At 42.3% G+C, this 23,720-nt stretch overlaps 1 protein-coding gene across 9 annotated transcripts; it reads right to left on the bottom strand.

Moving 5' to 3' along the window:
* Window positions 1-654: 654 nt before the first annotated feature.
* mtmr1a (myotubularin related protein 1a) lies at window positions 655-16,835 on the bottom strand. 9 transcript variants are annotated; one of them, XM_005463413.4, is made up of 21 exons: window positions 16,685-16,835; window positions 16,386-16,548; window positions 14,709-14,814; window positions 14,590-14,613; window positions 13,448-13,471; window positions 10,378-10,446; window positions 8,618-8,705; window positions 8,433-8,527; window positions 8,244-8,351; window positions 7,985-8,083; window positions 7,617-7,700; window positions 7,224-7,373; window positions 6,264-6,452; window positions 5,927-6,112; window positions 5,627-5,785; window positions 5,498-5,545; window positions 3,591-3,683; window positions 3,360-3,473; window positions 3,244-3,287; window positions 3,024-3,156; window positions 1,375-1,536 (listed from the first exon to the last, which is right to left on the bottom strand). In XM_005463413.4, the coding sequence occupies exons 2-21, from the start codon at window positions 16,490-16,492 to the stop codon at window positions 1,375-1,377; spliced, it is 2,082 nt and encodes a 693-aa protein (XP_005463470.1). In that variant the 5' UTR covers window positions 16,493-16,548; window positions 16,685-16,835. The 9 variants fall into 9 exon arrangements, with proteins under 9 accessions (XP_019204440.1, XP_005463470.1, XP_005463471.1 ...); XM_019348895.2 differs by having other exon boundaries at window positions 655-1,536; window positions 16,386-16,800; XM_005463414.4 differs by having other exon boundaries at window positions 10,378-10,443; window positions 16,386-16,800.
* Window positions 16,836-23,720: the final 6,885 nt, after the last annotated feature.

Raw genomic sequence — 23,720 nt, 5'->3', positions numbered from 1 at the left:
TGAGGCTGGTTCACAGAGGCGGTTGAGGGTTTGGGGATGTGGCCCCTAAACTGTGGACTAATCTACCCCTACACATCAGACAGGCTCCTACTGTCAGTCTTTTCAAATCTCATCTAAAAACACGTTTGTATTCACTGGCTTTTCATACAGTATGAGAGTTATTTGATACTATTTTGTATTTCTGTGCGGCACTTTGGTCAGCGTTGCTGTTGTAATTAAATGTGCTATATAAATAAGAAAGATAACGATGTGCAAACTCAGGCAAAAGCAATCACTTATGATCAAATTAACAGCCGCTCGCTATCGTGCTTTGTTTCCTTTTTATTCTTACGCTGCTGTGCGTAATGTTTCTGCAACATCAGTGTTTGTCAGGAGAGTGTGAAGCTACACAGGGTGGCAGACTCACTGCACACTATTACACATCTAAGGACTTCATAATGACACACATTGTGTACCATATAAGAATAAAATAAGAATAAAAATTCTTAATTGCCATGTTCTAACACTGAAGCAAAGTGCATGAATCTGCATAAAGTCATACATAAGGGGCATGCATTGCAAACAGTTAGTGCAATTTTATACAGTAAAAAGAAAAAACCAGTGTTGACGGATGTGACCAGGGACGTGTTGTTTCACAGAGAGGCAACAGAAAAATAGAAGACAAAAATAGTTTATTTAAGACAAACCAGAAGAGGGTAGGTGTAAAAAAGGAAAAACACAGCAGTCTCTGAATGCAGACCCACGCTGGTCCCTGTAAGCAGAGAATAGATCTGGTTGTGCCATGAACTGCATGTTAGAGCTGGAAAAAAAAACAGCTGTAGCTGTTATCTTCTTTAGACTTTAATCATTTTACAGTTTCCGTTCATGACTGTCTTCATTACCAGCTGGAGCGTGCTTTGCAGTGCATGTGACTCGTCAGAGTAGCAGAGCCCTAAGACCAATAACACATCATACAAAAAAGACCCCGGCCTTTAACCACAAACTCTGAATAAGAATTTTTTTAATTGTCATGCTTTGCATTCACACAGAATTAGTTTTAAGGTTGAATTGGTGCAACATCCACAGAGTGCAACAAGAAAATAAACCCAATTCACTTCACATTAACTGAAGCATGTTTTGGTTGAACAGTAGAAAAAATCCATGATCTTGTGAAGTGCAATAAAAATAATATAAATATAGTTAACAGGACACTTCAGTTAGGTCTAGTTTAAAACATTTTCTAAGTGCTTTTTTAATTTTACAAATATCTCGAGGAGTTTATGTTATTTTATTTTTCTCAAATGGAAATGTTGAGAAAAATAACAGTCAATTAGTATTTTGGTGTAACTTTGTTAAAACACATAAAAGCAGTCACGTGTGGCCTTCTGCTCCGTGTCAGACGGCCGTGTGCAGTGGGGTTCCTGCGGTGTGTGTCGGGGAGTGGTCCGAGGAGGACGACAGGGAGTGGGATGAAGCCTCTCTTTGCAGCTCCTCCACCCTCCTCTGGAGCTCTGCTCTCAGGATCAGCAGATCCTTCAGAGTCTGGTGCACTGGTACCTGAAACGCACAATCACAGTGTCAGGAGCTACAGTCTTTCTCCAGCAGTCCTCAGTAGACCCAGCTCGGCACAGCTGAGACTCTTACTGTAATCTCTGCCTGAGTGTCTGCTGTTTGTGAGTGAACTCCTACACGATCGTGGGATAAGCAGCCAGAACTGAATAGAAAAGAAGATTTTCTTCTCTGTATTTATAAAAACCATGCTCTTTGATCTGAGATTGTTTGATAAAATATATCAGTTCACACGAGCAGATCAAAGAAGACTGTAGCATGGGCGAGTAACAGTTCTGCAAATATAGCGCTCTGACCTATAAACTTATTATTGTCCACACTGTGATTGTTTTACCTTCTTTTGTGGTCACTGTAGCTCAGGGCACAGAGCACTTCATGTACTAATCAGAAGGCTGCTGCATGCCAAGATACGCTGATGCATCCACTGAGGTATAAATGTTAGATAGAAAGCACTTACAAAGGAAAAGTGCTTGTATGGATGGGTGAATGAGGTAAGTTATATAAAGTGCATTGAGTGCTACATAAGAGCCAGTCCATTTAACATTCTTTAAATTTCTATCTCTAAATTCTGTAGTTAAGCTGTGATCTAGGAGCCGTGTGGAGGCGTATTCATTTACAGGCTTCTTCAGGGATTCTGTGTTTATAATCATAACGCTGAAATCTGATGTATGTAGAGTTTGTCAAAAAGAACAACGTGGGCTTTAAAGATAATTGGGAAACTTTCTGGAGGAAACCTCGTCCTGTTAGGAGAGATCCTACTGGAGCAGCTCTCATTTCTAGAAATCTGGGCAAATGTATCAAATCCCCCAAAATGTGACTATCCAGAGTCTGGACCAGGAAGCCTCTCTGCAGCTTCTGTCCTCCCATTTATCCCCCCAGAACCCCAGCCCCTTAGAGACTGTGTCAGCTCCCAGACCACCAAAAAATAAAACCAACAATGAAAAATGCCAAAATCAGAAAAAAATGATTTAAACTCTCATCAGGTCCCGTGTCCTGTGTCCCGGCGTGACCAGGTGACTGAGAGCAGCTGTGTGGCTCAGCTTCCCCTGACACCACCCCCTGAACCCACTGCTCCACCCGTCCCCTGCAGCTGAGCCACAAAAATAACATCCACAATGCACCAAAGAGTAAAACAGTGAAATATAGATGATTAGACATTAGTTCTCTATCATATCGAGACTATCTCTTCACTCTCCAGAGATAGTTTCTCACTCAGAGACCGTACGGTTACAATGTAACCGTACGGTCTCTGGTGCTCGGTTCCTGTTAGTACTTGAATTAATAATTGATCAACCCGCAACCCTGACAAGCAGAAGCGAATGGATGGATGACTAAATCCATTATGAGAGCTTTCTTGTAGATCTTGTTTTTATTACCTGTTGTTTTACTGGTAACACTACAGCTCAGCATTTGTTTGTGGTGAACATCACAGCCTCAACCAGACTCCTGCACTAGCTAGTGCGCATGCAGTGTACCTGTGGTCTCATGCGTGGGTTCCAGCGGGCATAGTAACTGGTCCAAAGCTCCAGGTGTCTGGGCGAAACCATCGGGTAGAGAACGTGGTTCTCATAGTCCACGTAGAAGGGGTTGGTGAAGTCCTCAGGCTGGCTGTTAGGCAACAGCATCAACCAGTCAAAACCTTTCAGTAATTTTATCCACTCACACTTAACTTTACCAGCGAGGTCGTTAACGTACCTGTTGATGTACGACCAAAGAGACACAGTCTTGGCTGGAACCTCCTGCACAAAACAAAGAAAGACTTTCAGCTGAAACGGCTTCTATGACCCTGTTACATCAGGACATGAACATACCTGGTTGGCCCGCTCCTGTTCACTGTTGTGGAGGAATGTACCAAACAGACAGCTGTAGAGATGGTCCAGCATGGTGATCAGGAAGAGCTCATTGAACTCAAAGGCTGCTGGGAACTGCGTTCAGAACCAGTCAGAGAAATGAGTCCCAGACTGAACCGATGTAAATACGTACACACAAAGACATACAAATGAACACGATATGTGCTGTTGCAGCTGGAGTTAAGGACCGACCTGTCGAGTCATCTGCCAGACGCAGTCGATAAACTGGACGAAGAGAGGCGAACGCTCTGAGTTAGCATGGTTCTCATCACCGTGGCCCACGCGCTTTAACACAGGATAAACAGTTATAAGCATTTGTTCAGCCTGTCTGACGTCGTTTCACCTCTTGATATTTTTTACATCTGATATGTTTAATATGAAACCAGAATCCTGCATCATTTCTGAGCTTTTACACAGAAATCTACAAACAGTCAAACGTGTGGATATTGTTCCTTTATTTTCATGAATGTTTACATTGTAGATTCTCACTGAAGGCATCAAAACTATGAATGAACACATGTGGAATTCTGTATCAAACAAAAAAGTGTGAAATAACTCAAAACATGTTTTATATTTCAGATCCTTTGCTTTGATTCCTGCTTTGCTCACTCTTGGCCTTCTCTCCATGAGCTTCATGAGGTCATCACCTGAAATGGTTTCCAACAGTCTTGAAGGAGTTCCCAGAGATGCTGAGCACTTGTTGGTCCTTTGCCTTCACTCTGCGCTCCATCTCATCCCAAACCATCTCCACTGGGTTTAGGTCAGGTGACTGTGGAGGCCAGGCCATCAGGTCAGCACTCCATCACTCTCCTTCTTGGTCAAACAGCCCTCACACAGCCTGGAGGTGTGTTTGGGGTCATTGTGCTGTTGGAAAATAAATGATGGTCCAACTAAACACAAACTGGATGGGATGATGCTGCAGGATGCTGTGGTAGCCATGATGGTTCAGTGTGCCATGCTTCACAGTGGGAACCATGTAGAGACCATCGTTCACCTTTTCTCCATCACACAAAAACTCAGCAGGTGGAACCAAAGATCTCAGATGTGGACTCATCAGACCAAAGCACAGATGGTCTAATGTCCATCCTTGTGTTTCTTGGCCCAAACAAATCTCTTCTGCTTGTTGCTTTTCCTTAGTCGTGGTTTCTCAGCAGCTATGTGACCATAAAGGCCTGATTCACACAGTCTCCTCTGAACATGCAGAGATGCTACTGGAGCTCTGTGTGGCATCTATCTGGGCTCTGATCTGAGCTGCTGTTAACTTGTGATTTCTGAGGCTGCTGACTCGGATGAATGTATCCTCAGCAGCAGAGGGGACTCCTGGTCCTCATGTGAGACAGTTTCATCGTAGTCTTGATGGTTTTTGTGTCTGCACTTGGACACATTCAAAGCACAACACAACTGATGGTCCCAACACCATTAAGAAGGCAAGAAACTCCACAGATGAGCCCTGACAGGCTCACCTGTGAGGTGAAACATGTCAGGTGACGACATCATGAAGCTCACTGAGAGAAGGCCGAGGGTTTGCAGCGCTGTCAACAAAGCAAAGGGTGGAATCTAAAATATAAAACATATTTATATATCAATTTTTTCTTTGCTCAATTTTTTCTTTGCTCTGCATTTGCCGTTCAATTACCTGCCCTATTTTTAAATTATTAATTATTATTATTAATTAATTTTGCAAATTATCTGACAGACTTCCAACTGTGGAGCTGGCGAGGTAAAGAATGCCTAATGTTGAGTCGTATCATTTGCTTTCTCATATACAACTAAAAGCTTCTTTTGGCTGCTTCCTTAATAACACAGCATGCATATTTGCAGATTTTTATGACAGATCATCCCTCAGGTATTTCTCCTCCTGGACTTGTACTTGGAATCTCTGCATGTGAAGCACATGCATCACTGCATTACAGCACCACTAACTTGTTTACATATGCAGCTACACTGGAGCATGTCAATGACGTGCAAAGGCCCGTGAATGTACTTTATTCCAGGTAACTATGTAAATAACTGCATGTTGATGCCAGATTGTTATGTTGTTATGTAAAAAATAGGGATATAAAGTAAACCAACAAATATTATATGTAGCAGGCTCTTACAGCAGCAAACTTGTGTCCAAAACTAATCCACTCCTTCTCCACTAAAACCTGCAAACACAAGCATAAACACGTTTAGTACGTTACTACATGCAAAGATGAGGACTGGAGTGTGTACTTGGTGTGTGTAACCTGGAAGCCTCTCAGTGTGCGGTAGTAACTGTCCAGCATCAGCATGGCCAGAGAGGTAAGCTGGGCTGTCCTGTCCCAGCCGTCGCTGCAGTGAACCACCACCGAAGTCTTCCCAGACTCCAGCTTATCAGCTACCTTTGCTGCTCCTGCTAATAACAGCTAAACACAACAGGGCCGTGCGGTTAGGAGATGTTCTCTGCATGTAATCTGACACTTTTAGAAGTAAAAGATCTTGCAACAGCAATAAGGAAACAGCTTGTTCCTTCTTTTATGTGGCTGGCGTGCATTTGTGTAGTTTACCCGTATGTACTCCAGCCAGTGCGTCTGGTCGATAAAGGAGTGCCAGTGGGCTTCGTCTATGGTAGGATAAACGACATCCTTCATCTTCCTAAGAGACTCCCTCATCACATGAATGTTTGGAATTTCCAGGAAGTTTAGTTCTACGTTGGAGTAGAAACTCTCACTTTCATACCCTCCATCCTTTCCCTGCATGTGATGGAGGCAGCAGAGGCCAGGGCGGAGGAGTCCAAAAGAAAAAGAGAGATTTCTGTGTTAGTGAGTGATGTAAGGGTGAGCAGTGATAAACCATGAGAAGCATGTCTCTATAACAGTGTGGTTTAAACGTTCTGTGTTGCACCTTGTTGGTGATGGCCACGCTGCTCTGTCGGGCATCAAAGATGGTGAGCTTGTGGGACTGAGCGTTGGCGTCCATGATGATTTGGAGAAAGCGTTCGTCTTCTTTACAGCGACGGTCTGACGGCCCGACTAGTGGCTGGCTACAGCGTACAATGGTGGCCTGAGACTCTGGGTGGATCCAGGACAAGACCTGCATGCAGGAAGAGCAAGACCAGTTCAAACGAGCCAAACACACCGAGCACAGCATGTGGACGGCGCTCGGGACGGAAAATAAAATTCATTTTATGTGTTCCCATAAATACTAAAGTTCGAAAGCAAGATGTATGGCCTATTGACAAGTCATTAGCCAATGAACATGCAGTCTACTCTACCCTTCCCCCAGTCACCGCCAGTCAAGAAACATAACCTCCAGTGTGTCCTGGGTCTGCATCCTCCTAGCAGGAAATCTTACCTAGGAGGCATCCTTGTCAGACGCTTGAACCACTTTAACTGGCTCCTGTCATTGTGGAGGAGAACAGGCTCTGCTCCGAGTCACTCATGAATGACCTCCTATCAGTAAGGGAGAGACCAGCCACCCTTCAGAGGACACTTATTTGCCGCTCTGTGATCTAATAATTTCAGTTACTACCCAGTGTTTGTGACCATAGAAAAGGGTAGGGACGTAGATCGACAGGTCAGTCGCCAGCTTTGCTTTTCACACTCAGTTTTCTCTTCACCACAGGTGAGCAAAGAAGAAATGAACAGTGCATCGTGGGAAGCTTGCAGCAGCCTAATGCAGCATAACTATAGGAAGGTTTAGGGTCAGCTAATCCAGCCCTAACTATATGTTTAATCTTAAAAATAGAGACGGCGTCTGTCCCTCGAATCCAAACTGGGAGCCTGAAAACTGAAGGCGCTGCCTCCCATTCTACTTTGAGATAAAGAGCAAAGCCTCAGCCGGTGGATATGTGCTCAGACTGACCGGTATACGGTGCTTGGCTCTGAACACAGCCACTCGTTTGATGTCTTCATCTGTGATGTTGGTGGGGATGACCAGGATGGAAGGGTACGTGTCACATAGCTCATAGGTGCTGTTTATCTTACTGATGGTCCAGCTCTCATTAGGAAGCCCCTGACAAAAGACATGCAAGCAGAGGAAAGACACATGGGAAAAGTCTGGATGATACAGAATCTAATACACCCATAACTTGTTAGCACATAAAATGTTCAGGATGTGGGAACAAAAAGCTGGAAAAGTAAATGCTATTAAAAAAGAACATTTTGCAACAAATGAGGTTAACTGGCAACATGTCAGTAACACGACTGCATATTAAACAGGCAGAGAGCTCAGGAGTAACAGCACCCGTGGAGTTACCTGACGTCTGTATTCTGCTGCTGGGTCATACACCTTCCAGCCGTCCACAGGAAACTGCTCTTTGTACAGGAAGGCAAACAAGGGCTGCCAGAGGAAGTCACAGTTACAGTGTTAGTCATGTAGATGTAACAAACTGTAGTTTTTACTACAATCGCCCTCACTCGCGACCAGTTTGCCTTATGGGACTAACCAAAAGCCTTCTGCAGCTAACTGGCTAATTCCTCACTATGCCATCAACCTTTGTTCCTCTTTATCATGTATGCTGGTGTGTGTGTCTGCTCTCTGTCACAGCACTTTATGTTGTGAGGCAGATCTGAATGACATGTCAGTTAAAAGCAGTATATACAGGACAAGAGAATTAAACTGACCAGACTGTGTGACAGAGGAAAGGCATGTTTGGTCAGCACCTCCACCACGTCTGGCTGGCTTTCCTCCATCTTATATGCAAACCTGGGACTCCTCATGTCCTGAAGCATGAAAGCGGTCAATGAAGCAGACTCGGCAAAATAAGACATTTGCACATTTTCTGTTTGTTTTTTTATTGCTGTTAACTAAAAATGACTATAAGATGTTAAATAATGTGTTTTAACACATTTAATCATGCATGTACATTTGTTAAAGCGGTACCTTGCAGACCAGCTCCAGTCCCTTGTTGTTCTCTCCTTGGTTGGGAACACTGATAGATTCAATCCTGCTGATGACTCCCAGGTTCACATCCAGAATGAAGGGAGAGTCCTGAATGTACACACACTAACATGAACACACTGGTACAGATGGAGAGTGTTACAGCACTTCTAAATACATAATCTAGCAGACCTTTTCCACACTGATGAAGTACAGCTTGTAGTCTGTGATGGTCAAAGTCCCGGTAACCAGACCGCTGAATGGACAAATGTACATCACATCCTTGACTGTAGGAAAAGCAAAGGAAAAGTGTTGATTACACGGGTGTATTTGTATGGCTGGACAATACAGATACAGACAACGGAGAATGAAGGTACCTGTAGTTTGGATGGTCTCTCCAGGGAGCAGAGGAACCTGGTTCTGGAACATTTTGACCTGTGCTCCGTATCTCAGACCTGGGAGGGTCTGCAAAGATCACAGATCACTCAGTGGGACCACAACACACCTGTTTTAAGTTAGCTGGTACTTACAGACAATCATTATCAAGCCTGTAATGAAGAGGTATTTTGCTACTGCTGCAAAATAAACTGTATTCTGGTTTATTGGACACTGTTCGCTGGCAAAAGATCATCATACAATGTGTTTGAACAATAATTTCCTTTTGCTAAAGCATATAGTTAGGGCTGGATCAGGTGACCCTGAATCCTCCCTTAGTTATGCTGCAATAGGTGTAGACTGCCGGGGGATTCCCATGATGCACTGGGTGTTTCTTCTTCAAGCTGTGTCCCAAAACCTGGGCCGCATCCTTCAGAGGCCACATTTGTAGACAAATTACATCACAGTCAGGCGACGAAGGCTGCTCCAAATGCGTCCTTCATTTCCCTGAATTTGAAGGATGGGTCGGGTGTGTCCTTCATGGCCCACCATATCCCAGAATTCATAGTGTGGCCCAGCCAATTCCAGTTTCCAACAATGGCGGCAGCTACTTAGTTTTAATATTACTCTTATTAATCTTTCTGGGTCACAAAATAAACTTTTAACATATTTTCAGGTGAGAATGTAGCTGTGTAAACTTCAAATATCTGCTCGGTTTATTAAGACATCACATATTTGTAAAAGTGCTCCAACATTTTCGGAGACGTCTGTTACCCACCAGCTCAATAGCTAGCCGGGGTTCAAGCCTCACTAGAGCCGGCGATAACAGCGAACTCCCGGCACATTGTTTTCAGACCTCCCGCGGTCTTTGGCTAAACATGGTTAAACATGATATACAAGTCACTTAGAAAACTTAAAAATGTTATTGTTTGGCTTTTTTCAGTGTTTTATTTGTTCCTGAGTAAATTGGTTTGGCTGAGATTAAAGTTATAGTTTTCACACAGCTGAATAAACGTCAAACAGAAAACTGATTAAACAGAAGTGTGAGACGGTCGAGAGTTTACTCCAGTGTCCTGTTATATTTTAGATAGCGAGGAGAAGGCGGCTGAGTTTATTAAACTCTACAGAGACAGTGGTGATGCAAAACTGAAGGCTAGACCGTCCCATTTCATAGCCTCGCACTTTGCGGTCTTCTCGGTCTTCGAAGGACCCGGCCCACGTAGACCGCGAAGGCCGGATCCTCAGGAGGATGCAGCCTAGAGTTTGGGACACAGCTTATGTGTTAATAGGCCTCTCTGCACTGAATCACTCTCATTAACCTCTGTCTCTCTTCCACAGCATGTCTTTATCCTGTCTTCCTTCTCTCACCCCAACCAATCACAGCAGATGGCCCCGCCCCTCCCTGAGCCAGGTTCTGCTGAAGGTTTCTTCCTGTTAAAGGGAGTTTTTCCTTCCCACTGTCGCCAAAGTGCTTGTTCATAGGGGGTCATAGTTTGTGCAACAATACTGGTTTTAATGTTTTGTCTGGTTTTTCAGGACCTGGCTACCACACACATTCTACATTTCCAAGAATACAAATCAGTAAGGTCTTTTATAAGACCCTCCCTGACTGTTGTACATATCATTTTTCCCTTTGCCAGGATAGCACAGCAGCTCTGAGGGAAACAAGAGTGAAAGGAAAGAAAATAAGCAGTTGGATGAAGTAGGCAGACCAACAGAGCGAGGAGCAAGAAAACTGATGAAAAGTAAGAGACAGACTTGCCAAAGCATTGGGAGGATGCTCAGAGTCAATGTCTCCATGGTAACAAAGCCCTTCATCCTGTGAATCCTGCTGCAGGGAAAAGCCAGCATGAAGACAGTGAGACAAAGAGACAGAGAGAGATTATATAGTAAAAGGACATGCTTATATACTGATAGATGTAGTTGTTATTGTGCTGTTAGATGTGAGGACACAAGTGCATCACTCCCTTTGAGAGGGCAGTACAACACAACGTGTAGCTCGTCTGAAATAGATGATTTACAGCTGAGGACAGATTTATTGGGTCCTCTATGAAAAATGTTTAAAGTTTGTAAAGTTTCCCAAGTGTTGTTAAACAGCAGGGAGTTTTTAACAGCGTTTCCAAACATCCGAGGTTTATATGTTGGATGTCTACACTATGTTGCTTTTCACATGAAACGAAATGATTTCACAAAACCTACCAGAGTCCAAAATATTAGCTCCCCTGATGCTAATGTGGACTCATTCTTTAGTGCTTTTCTAGTCTACGTGAGTACTCAAAGCATCCCTTGTTCACCGAATCATTCTCCAATTATCCCCTTTGTCAGGAGGACTACTTTCAACATCTGGTGGTTGTGTTGCTCTACTGTATACTATAAGAGTGTTATCAGGGATTAATAAGAGAAAAACACTAAAATTTGACAGTTTTTACTGAATGAGGCACTCAGAATGTACATGAATAAAAGATTTAGAATAGCCAATCTGAAGTATGAACTGTAAAACACTAAACAACAACAAGTATGTGACCTTTGACCCTGTGGTGTTTTTTGGGGGCATCTTTTTTTCTAAATAATTCCAGGCGTTTTGGGCCCTGGTAGAGCTCCAAGAAGCACTTCCTCTCAAGCTTGAACCCCAGGCCTACACTGCACTGCTGACACTGTGCCCACTTTTATACAACATTTTCCTGAGTGGATAATAAACCCACTCTGTGTGTTCTACAAGCCTCAAATTCCTGCTTTTCCAGGTGTTTAAAGAGGGCGGGCAGTGTATGTTTGCTGATGGGTGATGAGTCCTATATGGAATAAAAAAAATGACATAAAACGCTAAAAATACCGCAAAAATAAAATAATTTTAAAAAACATGACAAAAGCAGCTCAGCTGGAAAAGGGTGGAGAGCCCACTCCGGGTCAGGGATGAGTTCCTGACCCGGAACAATAACTCCTATACTGAAAAAGAATGGTTCACACAATCTAAATAACTTCAGACAATTTCAAATCTGCCTTTTTCAGCCAAAATTCGAGAAGAGATAGTGGCTGCACAGGTTCATAGACATCTCACTGGAAATAACTTACGAAAGGTTTCAGTCTGGCATAGTACAGAAACAGCTCTAGTAAAAATCACCAATGATCTTCAGCTTGCAGCTGACTCTGGATTCATCTCCATTCTTCTTGACCTTACAGCAGCTTTTCACACTATCTCCGACCGCGTCCTTCTTCATAGATTAGCATCTGTTGGCATCAATGATACAGTACTCGCCAGATTTACCTCTTATCTCTCTGGCTGCTCACAGTTTGTTCAGTTACTCACTCACAGATCACAATCTACTCCAGTTAATTCCGGTGTACCCCAAGGCTCTGTCCTGGGTCCTTTACTTTTTATCATTTATCTCCTACCCCTAGGTAATATTTTCAGGAAGCATAACATCCAATTTCACTGCTACGCAGATGACACCCAGCTCTGCTATCCTCCAAACCCACGGCTCACTCCACACAGTACCGCCATACTCGTCAATGCTCTTGTCACATCTTGTTTAGATTACTGTAATTCTCTTCTCTATGGTCTACCTCGTAAATCTCTCTCAGTTAGTTCAAAATACAGCTGCTCGTATTATTTCCAGAACTAGATCCACTGAACATATAACAGCTGTTCTTAAACAGCTCCATTGGCTTCCAGTTCATCTCCGTGTCAATTTCAACATCCTGCTTCTTACTTTCAAAGAGCTTCATAATCTCGCTCCTCCATATTTATCTGATCTTCTCCACACATACTCACCCCCCCTCGTACGCTCCGCTCTTCTTCAGCTTCCCTTCTGTCTGTTCCACCTGCTCGCCTGACTACCATGGGACTCAGAGCCTTTAGTTGTTCTGCTCCGAGACTTTGGATGCACTTCCACCAGATCTCCAGACCACAAACTCTCTCACCACTTTTAAATCACGTCTCAAAACCCATCTATTCAGCATTGCATAGACCTGATCTGTCTTAGTCCATTTTTTTCCTTGCTCAGCTTTCATACTTGTTTTTATACTTTTATGCTTTTTTTTTTCTTATTTACCTTATGTCTAAATGTTATTTTGACATGTTTTTATATTGTATTGTTGCTATTGTTCTTGTGCTATTGTAAGGTGACCTTGAGGCTCTTAAAGGCGCCTATAAATAAAATGTATTATTATTATTATAACAATCCAGACCTAGGTTTGCTCAGGAGCTTCACAGATCCAGTCATGATTCCTTCCACCCATTGGCATGATTCCCAGTCAAACAGTGAATTATTCCCACAGCTTGATGCTCCCACCACCGCGATGGCCTTCACATGCAAACACTGTTTGCTAACTTTAATGTCTCCAATGGGAAATTGATTTGCAGCGAGTCCACTCAAAAAAAAAAAAAAATCCCCTCTTTAATTTGATTTTCTTGTTGAGGCACTACAGTTTGTCTGGTTGGTTTTTGCTCTATTATAATGGAGTCAGTTTCATACTTAATTAAGAAAGAAAAAAGAAAGCTGAAGAAAGGCACAGAGGGATAAAACAGGAAGGAGGAAGTACACTGAGCAGGGAGGAGTAGCAGCTCTGGTCCGTCTGCAGCAGGAGGCTGATTTGGTTACACACTGTCACACAGTAGCAAACTGCTCAAATTTGCATCACATACAATATTTATTCAGCGCACGTCCTAACACCGTTACAGTTATTCGTCTAATTTGAACACTTGCTGTATCACAATGCTACTGCTGAAGAATCACAGTCAAGAGGCAGCTGTTGTTTTATCCCACGCTACAAAACTCCTGTGTGTGTGCAGTGCGCTTGTGTTGTAAATGTGTTGAAAGGACAACAACTCTTACCCTGCGATTCAGCCTCTTGGACACCTGGAGGTTAAACACACCACATGGACATGAAATGGAAAGCACTAAGGTGACACTCTGGTTTCAACCCAAAGGTTATCTTTAATGTGTGGCACATCAGTCTGTGTTTATAACAGAAGGATGCAAATAGACAAGCGCACAAAAGCAACCTCCAAACAATGAGGTTCAAAATTCAAGCAAAGACAACAAGTGACAAACAGCCGATACAAGTTTAGACAAGCTGCAGGAAAGCTGCGCTTCTAACTTTGTTCTAATGAAGTGAGCCTTAAATCAGAGGTGGAGGGTTTGATCTGACACAGTGGAGGTGAATTCATTACACACATTTCATTAGATGTGCACAGAGGGGTGCCTTTTTAAATTCAGCAGCTATTTGTCATCTCACAGACAGTGTACATACCACAGTGGTGACAGTGAAGTCTGTGCTACTCTGGTTACATTTATCAAAACTGTGATAAGTTGCTGGAAATGTAACTTATCAAAGAAATAACACAACTAAGACTGTTCAGCTCAGACTTTTCAGCAGCTTTAAGCACAGAGTTTGGTTCCAATCTGGATTTTGGGATGGAAAACTCCAGTTCTTTGAATATTTGTCAGCCTTATTGCTCAGGTGGAACGTAATAGCTGTAGAAGATGTAGTAAGGTGATGGGTGCCACTTTTACAATTGCTTTATCATATTTTATTGTCAGCGTTTGCAAAGATCTAATGTTAAACAACCGGGGGCCACAGTTTGGTCTCTCTCTACAGGTCTAGTGTAATATATTACACTTGCAAACAATACAGCTAAACCCTGCTGTGGGTTGTCTAAACTACCAGAGATCTATATGAGCAGCATTGTTTAGTTAACAAAGCACATTGCATATAATGTGCAATACATAGAACATTACACCTCTAACTGATCTGAGGTCTAAAAGAGAAAAACCAATATGAATGAGCCAATATGCGCCTCGCTACAGAGAGGTGGTTGCAGAGAGCAGGCCGCTGACAGACAGAAGCAGTCGATAACTTGCTCAGTAGCTTCTCTAAACAATGACGACAGACTTAATCATTCATATTGACTTAACAGACAAAACTAGGCGCCCACACTCAAAGCAGCTCACAAGGAGAAGTCTCCGAGACTTACCATGAACTCTGGTCTTCTCCCAGCCTATTAGTTACAAAATACACACTGATGAGAATCACTGCCAGCAGTGTGTGTGTGTGTGTGTGTGTGTGTGTGTGTGTGTGCTGTGTGTTGTCTACCTTGATGTCCCTGCTCCCAATGTCTGGTTGGACTGATCCTGAGATCTGACTGGAGATTGTGGCTGCTATTAGCTGTTTACACCATTCTACGTGAGAACCTGTTGGACTGAACACAGAGTGAAACAATGAACTGAAGCTGAACTCCAGATTTCAGGCTGACACTAATACTCAGAATGACAGTTTGGCTGATATTGTTCTTTATTTTACTTTTGCTCAGTTTTCTCCCTTTTGTTGCACAGAAACAAATAAATGAATACATTATTTTAAATAAATAAATTGTGTTAGAAAGTTCTTTGAGTTCTTTATCACACCACTTTTAACATCATCACTGTAAAATGAATGTGTTGAACAGATAAACATCATCTGACAGCAACAATGATGTTCTGCTGACTACATGTTACATATGAGAACGTTCCACCCTGTGTAGTAATTAACAACAATATTATTAACTAATATTTTTCTAATATTTTTTCAACTGCAAATGATGTCCTCAAAGTCAAAGTTTGTCAAGGTCTGTTTTATTTAATAAAATAGAGTTACTTCACTTCAGTTGTTTGTTTTTACAGCAAATGAGATTGTTAAGAAAACCAACACTGCCACTAAAAGCTGCCACAAATGTTGATGGACTGAGTCTGCAATCAGACTGGTACCAGTCTGCAACTATACCGGGTAAAGCTGCCAGTTATATGCAATCTGTCTCTGATATAAACTGCATTTCTCTGCGAGTGATTTCAGTCAGTCGAAGTCAGACTTTTTTGTAGTATTCACAGAGTATTTTCATTTATTTAATAAAATGTTGTTTTTTGGATGCAATATCTCCATGCAAAATTTGATGATACTATGCTGTATTGATTTTTCTCCCAATCCTAAGCCAGACAGTACAACGTCCTGTCTTTGGGCTTTGACAGCGGTTGTCTGAGTGCTGGAGACAGACGGTCCCGTCTCCTGGACAGTCCTGAATATTAAGCCAAGAACAATATATCAGGAAAAGCAGCTCATATGAAGCTTGTCAGTGATAGCAGATAAACCAGTGTCTCTGACAGACTCAGTCTGGATTGGAGCAGCTTTGTGGTGTGAATGTCATGGAATGTTAAGGGGGAGGAGTTACGACTGTGTGACGCTTCCTCCAGTTTTAGTACAATGGGGGGGGCGATGATAACCATAAATAATACATAAAGAATATGGCTCCTACCCAGCGCAACGCAACTCCACGTTTCAGTGTCGGTATTGTTTTAACAGGAGCAACATTGTAACATTTTTATCAAACTACAAAAACATCATGTCATATCTCCCTCAGGTGGCGGCTTCCTCTGAGCGGCAGATACGGATGTTTAACTCGGTGTCTGCAGGCTGCGTGGCCATTCCTGTGCATTTCCTATATGCTGTGTTAATCACGTGATCCTATTATTTTTTGTCAGCTAGTGTATCGCTACTGTGTTGTATGTTGTCATTCCAAATCTGAAATGAACTGGTAACACGCTACATCATTCCATGATGAGTGTTTTGTCACGTTGGAAAGTTTGTCCCAAGCACTGGTCTGTGGATCGATGCCGAGATGAAGGTGTGAAGAAATACTACTAATATTTCATGTTACTGGTGTACAGTGGGAAAGCGAGACAACCATAAGTAACAAGCTGGGCATCGGCGTCACGTTTTCTCGTTAGCGAGCCTGCTTACCTGTCCAGGGTATCACCGGCTGCCGCGCCGCAAGTCGGCGAGCCCCACGGCTTTCTGTTCGCCCCTGCACCGTCCCCAGCGCCGGCACCTCCGGCCTGTTTCTCCATCTGTCACACAACTGCTTCGTTTCTGGGTCACCGGGGGCGGAGATGGATGGTTTCCTCTGATACAGACAAGGGATGCGGATGAAATTAAAGCTCGGTGTAATCCCAGTGTCCGCTCCCAGCGGGCTGTAATGGTTCTTTAAAGACTCCGAACTGTGTAAAGAAACTAATCAGAGGCTCGAGAGCGGATCTCACATGCAGTGGTTTCTTCTGGTTTGGTTGTTTGCACTTCCTCTTAGTCGCATCTATAGCCGCAGCATTGTTGTTCGCAGTGACGTCGCCACAGCTTCTACCAGTGCTAAGGATGCTGTAGCACCGTCCTGACCGATAGGCGTCGCCATTTAGACCAAACTGCCACATCAGCGGAGGAAGAAGAAGTCAACACGGAAAGGAGAAAAATGCCACGAAAGGGTGTAGTTATCAAACGTGTTCATCAAATAATAACAGAATACAAAAAAACACACGAATAAACAAATAACCAAATATTTTATCTTAAATGAACCTGTCTGAATTTACCAGGACTTACTCTACATACTGCTGGCAGAGACGCGGGTAACTGCTTAATAAAGATATTACAACAAGATTCTAACACAGGTATTACATTCTTCAAGGCCAACTGATAATAAACATAGGATAGAGCATACAGCGTATATATAAAGAAAATTTGTTCTTGACTTTCAATATCTTTTTTACAAAAGCTCTGAGCTTTACTAACCAGCTTAAACATCAACCTGAAAAATTCATCACCCTGATAAATATCAGTAATTGTCTTAAAACGAACTACTTTCTTTTGGGGTAATAAATGAAATGACAATTAATTGGTTTTAACTTTTTCTCCACACTTGAAAAATCTATCAAATGATATTTTTTTCTTTTTTACAGGAAGAGGAAAACATGCTTTTGTAACTAGTAATCTCTGGATTTTTTTAAACACCTGTGCTGTCTGGCAGGTTTAGCAGGCACAATCATGGTCTGGAGAAAATAGCAGAGGAACAGCAACAATGGCTGCAATCATAAATCAAAATCAATCATCAGCCTGCGGCCTGGGCTGTCCTGGTGCCATATGCACTTATGGACACCTCTATGAAGCAGGAAGCAGAGTTGCAGTCTTACACGCCTCTCTGCAGCTTCTCTCCTCCTGCTACCCCCCCAAAAACCCATCTCCATTGAGACTGTGTCAGCTCCCAAACAGACAAAAAACAAACCAAAAACCAGCAACAAAAAACTTAAACATAAAAAATCACAAAGAACGACCAATACAGGTTCCACATCTGAACCAAAGAGTAAAACAGTGTGGATTATTAAATATTAGGTCTCTCTCCTCCAAGTCTCTGTTAGTACATGACTTAATAATTGATCAACAAATCGATTTACTCTGCCTTACAGAAACCTGGTTGCAGCAGGATGATTATGTTAGTTTGAATGAATCAACACCCCCGAGTCATTCTAACTACCAGAAACCTCGAAGCACAGGCCGAGGGGGCGGTGTGGCAGCAATTTTTCACACCAGTCTATTAATTAACGAAAGACCAAGACAGACTTTTAATTCATTTGAAAGCCTGATGCTTAGCCTCGTCCACCCCAGCTGTAAAACTCAGAAACCAGTCTTACTTGTTACCATCTATCGTCCACCTGGGCCTTACACAGAGTTTCTGTCTGATTTCTCAGACTTTTTATCTGATTTGGTGCTCAGCTCAGATAAAATAATTATTGTGGGTGATTTTAACATTTTAATGACATATGATTCTTGAGTCTTTACCTTCCAATATAAAGCGTCTTGAGGCAACTGTTGTATTTTGTCGCTGTATAAATAACATTGAATTGAAGTGAGCATTAATGACAATACTCTTTTGGTTTTTCCTATTTTTAACACTTGAAAACTACGTCCACTTTGTGCTTTTATAAAATTATCAGCTATACTACAGGATATGACGTGTGTTTTACTGCTCAGCTCAGATAAAATAATTATTGTGGGTGATTTTAACATCCATGTAGATGCTAAAAATGACAGCCTCAACATTGCATTTAATCTGTTATTAGACTCAATTGGCTTCTCTCAGAATGTAAAAGAACCCACCCACCACTTTAATCACACTCTAGATCTTGTTTTAACATATGGCATAGAAACTGAACATTTAATAGTGTTTCCTGAAAACCCTCTGCTGTCTGATCATTTCCTGATAACATTTACAATAATTGATTACACAGCAGTGGAGAGTAGACCTTATCAAAGTAGATGTCTTTCTGAAAGTGCTGTAACTAAGTTTAAGAATATAATCCACCCACTGTTATCATCTTCAATGCCCTGTACCAACATAGAGCAGAGCAGCTATCTGAATGCTACTCCAACAGAGGTCGATCATCTTGTTAATAATTTTACCTCCTCACTACGTACGACTCTGGATACTGTAGCTCCGGTGAAAACTAAGGTCTCAAATCAGAAGTACCTGACTCCGTGGTATAATTCTCAAACATGTAGCCTAAAGCAGATAACTCGTAAGCTGGAGAGGAAATGGCGTGTCACAAATTTAGAGGATCATCATTTAGCCTGGAGAAATAGTTTGTTGCTTTATAAGAAAGCCCTCCGCAAAGCCAGAACATCTTACTATTCGTCACTGATTGAAGAAAATAAGAACAACCCCAGGTTTCTCTTCAGCACTGTAGCCAGGCTGACAAACAGTCAGAGCTCTACTGAGCCAACAATCCCTTTAACATTAACTAGTAATGACTTCATGAACTTCTTCACAAATAAAATTTTTATCATTAGAGAAAAAATTACCAATAATCATCCCACAGATGTAATATTATCTACAGCTACTTTTAGTACCATCGATGTTAAGTTAGACTCTTTTTCTCCAATTGATCTTTCTGAGTTAACTTCAATAATTAATTCCTCCAAACCATCAACGTGTCTTTTAGACCCCATTCCTACAAAACTGCTCAAAGAAGTCCTGCCATTAATTAATTCTTCAATCTTAAATATGATCAACCTATCTCTAATAATCGGCTATGTACCACAGGCCTTCAAGGTGGCTGTAGTTAAACCTTTACTCAAAAAGCATCTCTAGACCCAGCTGTCTTAGCTAATCATAGGCCAATCTCCAACCTTCCTTTCATATCAAACATCCTTGAAAGAGTAGTTGTCAAACAGCTAACAGATCATCTGCAGAGGAATGGCTTATTTGAAGAGTTTCAGTCAGGTTTCAGAGCTCATCACAGCACAGAAACAGCTTTAGTGAAAGTTACAAATGATCTTCTTATGGCCTCTGACAGTGGACTCATCTCTGTGCTTGTCCTGCTAGACCTTAGTGCAGCGTTCGATACTGTTGACCATAATATCCTATTAGAGTGATTAGAACATGCTGTCGGTATTACAGGTACTGCACTGCAGTGGTTTGTATCATATCTATCTAATAGACTCCAATTTGTTCAAGTAAATGGAGAGTCCTCTTCACACACTAAGGTCAATTATGGTGTTCCACAGGGTTCAGTGTTAGGACCAATTCTATTTACATTATACATGCTTCCCTTAGGCAGCATCATTAGAAGACATAGCATAAATTTTCACTGCTATGCAGATGACACGCAGCTCTATCTATCCATGAAGCCAGGTAACACACACCAATTAGTTAAACTGCAGGAATGTCTTAAAGACATAAAGACCTGGATGGCCGCTAACTTTCTGCTTCTTAATTCAGATAAAACTGAGGTTATTGTACTCGGCCCTGAAAATCTTAGCAATATGGTATCTAAGCAGATTCTTACTCTGGATGGCATTACCTTGGCCTCCAGTAACACTGTGAGGAACCTTGGAGTCATTTTTGACCAGGACATGTCCTTCAATGCAGATATTAAACAAATATGTAAGACTGCTTTCTTCCATTTGCGCAACATCTCTAAAATTAGAAATATCCTGTCTCAGAGTGACGCTGAAAAACTAGTTCACGCATTTATTACTTCCAGGCTGGACTACTGCAATTCATTATTATCAGGATGTCCTAAAAACTCCCTGAAAAGCCTTCAGTTAATCCAAAAGGCTGCAGCAAGAGTCCTGACAGGGACTAGAAAGAGAGAGCAGATTTCTCCAGTATTGGCTTCCCTTCATTGGCTCCCTGTTAAATCCAGAATTCAAAATCCTGCTCCTCACATACAAGGTCTTAAATAATCAGGCCCCATCTTATCTTAATGACCTTGTAGTACCATATCACCCTATTAGAGCACTTCGCTCTCACACTGCAGGCCTACTTGTTGTTCCTAGAGTATTTAAAAGTAGAATGGGAGGCAGAGCCTTCAGTTTTCAGGCCCCTCTTCTGTGGAACCAGCTTCCAGTTTGGATTCAGGAGACAGACACTATCTCTACTTTTAAGATTAGGCTTCAAACTTTCCCGCAGCAGATGGCCCCGCCCCTCCCTGAGCCTGGTTCTGCCGGTGGTTTCTTCCTGTTAAAAGGGAGTTTTACCTTCCCACTGTCGCCAAAGTGCTTGCTCCAAAGTGATTGTTGGGTTTTTCTCCCTTTCTATTATTATAGGGTATACTGTACAATATAAAGCGCCTTGAGGTGATTTTTGTTGTGATTTGGCGCTATATAAATAAAATTGAATTGAATTGAATTGAATTGAATATGTTCGAACATGCTATTTGTTATGGACAAACTGTGGTTTACACAGAAGTGCGCTCAACAGAACACTGCTCTGGTTCAGATCTGGTAGACTGTTCCAATCACCTCCCTCCGGGTCTCATTGTTGTTGCCCACATGAGTGTTGAAGTCTTCCATTAAGATGACAGAGTTCCCATGCGGAGCACTCTCCGGCACCCCACTCAGTGACTCCAAGAAGGCCGGGTACTCTGAACTGTTGTTCGGCACATAGGCCCAGACAACAGTTAGGACCTGTTCCCCGACCCGGAGGCACAGGGAACAAACCATTTTGTCCACCAGGAAAAACTTCTACATACAGGCAGCAAGCTGAGGGGATACTCAACTGTCCACCCGAGCCCGCCACCTCTCACCAACAGCAAGTCCAGCCCCTCTCCAGGAGACTGGTTCTGGAGCCCAAGCTATACGTTGAGGTGAGCCCGACATATGTAATCAGTACCTCTCAATCTCACGCACTAACTCAGGCTCCTTTCTCACCAGAGAGGTGACACTCCAATGTTTTACAGAGTATCTGTAGAAAATGTAGAGTCTTTGTAGACTCCCACAAAGACTTCCTCCACTCACTCTGATTTTTATCCATCAGCCATCATCAAGCTGCTAAATACATTATATTTGGAGTGGCTGTAGAGCAGGTCACCTACTAACTAGAAGGTTGGTGGTTCAATCTCTGGCAGGTGTAATCTGCATGCCATCCTTGAGCAAGACACTAACCTCACGTTGCTCTCTGCTGCATCCATCAAAGTGTGAACGTCAGATAGATGAGGCAGGTTGTGTAAAGCGCTATGAGTGCTGAGAGTAGAGGAGCGCTATAAAACAGACCACTGACCTTCCCATCAGGGCTGCCTCGGTGCACAGTCAGTCAGAGAGCCTGCTGTGTTGTTATTCTGACTGACAGTCGTGTAGGGGGCAGTGTTTCCTCCAGTATGCAACTTTCTTTTTGAAATATTCATGTTACATTAACATTGTGCAATGCTTTGCTGAACTGTTATTTCTTTTTGATCTTTATGTCACATTGCAGAGACACTGAAGAGTAATTTGTACAGTCAAGCCCATAATTATTTATACCCCTGGCAAATTTTGAGTTACTTTTATCCAACCACCAAGTTTTTTTTTTTCCTAACTGGAAATGACATAGTCTTATCTTTTGGGAGACACTGATGTACAAGAGGCATCATTGTGGGGAAAAAAAAATATCTCAGCTTTTATTTAAATTTGAGCAAAAAGTATCATGTCCAAAATAATTCACACCCTTCTCAATAATCAATAGAAAAGCTTTAATTGGCTATAATAGCAATCAAACGCTTCCTATAATTGCAGACCAGTTTGTCTGCACAGGTATTTTTGCCCATTCATCTTTAGCAATGTGCTCCAAATCTTTCAGATTTGAGGGTCTTCTTACCATCACCCTCATCTTTAGCTCCCTCCACAGATTCTCAATTGGATTCCAGTCAGGACTCTGGCTGGGCCGCTGCAAAACGTTCATGTTGTTGTTGAGAATCTTCATGTATTGCTCTTTTTTCATGGTGCTCTTTACTGTGATTAGGTTCCACTGGCTGAGAAACACCCCCACAGCATTAGGTTCCCACCACCATGTTTGACAGTAGGGATGGTGTTCTTTGAATTCATGGCTTCTCCTTTTTTTTTTACCCCAAATGAAGGAAACATCATTGTGACCAAACAATTCAATTTTTGTTTCACCTGACCAAAACACAGAAGACCAGAAGTCTTCTTCTTTGTCCAGTTGAGCATTTGTAAAGGCCAAGCGAGCTTTTGTGTGCCTCATCTGGAGAAGTGGCGTCCTCCTTGGTCTCCATCCGTGGACCCCAGCAGCGTGCAGTGTCCGTTGGACTGTCTGCCTTGAGACATTGCCACCAGCAGAGCCCAGATTCACCAGGATGGCCTTGGTGGTGATCCACCTCTCACTATCCTCCTGGCCAGCACAGGTGTCACTTTTGGCTTCTGACCATGTTCTCTGAGATTTTCCACAGTGCGAAACATCTTGTATTTTTTAATAACACTTTGCACTGTAGCCACTGGAACTTGAAAACATTTAGATAAATAATAATAATAATACATTTTATTTGAAAGCGCCTTTCAGAACACTCAAGGACACTGTACAAGGTAGAATAATAAATATATGGGCTTGTAGCTCTTTCCTGACTTGTGAGCAGCCGCAGGTCTTCACTGAGCTCCTTTGTCTTAGCCATGACTGTCCACAAACCACCTGCAGAGAGCTGCTGTTTTTCACCTGTTGATTAAAACGGCTGTTCCCAATTAATCAGGGTAATTAGGAAGCTTTAGAACAGATCAGACTATTTGGATGGTATAGAACTTTGGATTTTTGTTTGTGGAGGGTATGAATAATTCTTCACAAGACACTTTTTGCTCAAATGTAAATAAAAGCTGAGAAATGGTACAAATCTTATTATTTTCTGGGGGACATTTGTGTCATTTCCAGCAAAGAACTTGCTGGTTGAATAATAGTAACTTTGGGAAATTTAGGATCCATTTTCACAAACCAGGTGACCAAAACAAACACCTGGAGTCACTGAAAGAACACACATGGAACTCAGCCAG

Source organism: Oreochromis niloticus, linkage group LG3 (assembly GCF_001858045.2).
Source record: "Oreochromis niloticus isolate F11D_XX linkage group LG3, O_niloticus_UMD_NMBU, whole genome shotgun sequence".
Taxonomy (NCBI): domain Eukaryota; kingdom Metazoa; phylum Chordata; class Actinopteri; order Cichliformes; family Cichlidae; genus Oreochromis; species Oreochromis niloticus.
This window is presented reverse-complemented; position numbering and strand designations above follow the sequence as displayed.

Excerpts from the sequence above, each read along its gene's own strand:
- mtmr1a (XM_005463413.4), bottom strand. The coding sequence starts at position 16,492 with ATGGAGAAACAGGCCGGAGGTGCCGGCGCTGGGGACGGTGCAGGGGCG. Across the intron at positions 8,528-8,617 it reads AGAGACCATCCAAACTACAG|TCAAGGATGTGATGTACATT; the intron begins GTACCTTCATTC and ends CTTTTCCTACAG. Across the intron at positions 5,546-5,626 it reads GCACACTGAGAGGCTTCCAG|GTTTTAGTGGAGAAGGAGTG; the intron begins GTTACACACACC and ends TTGTGTTTGCAG.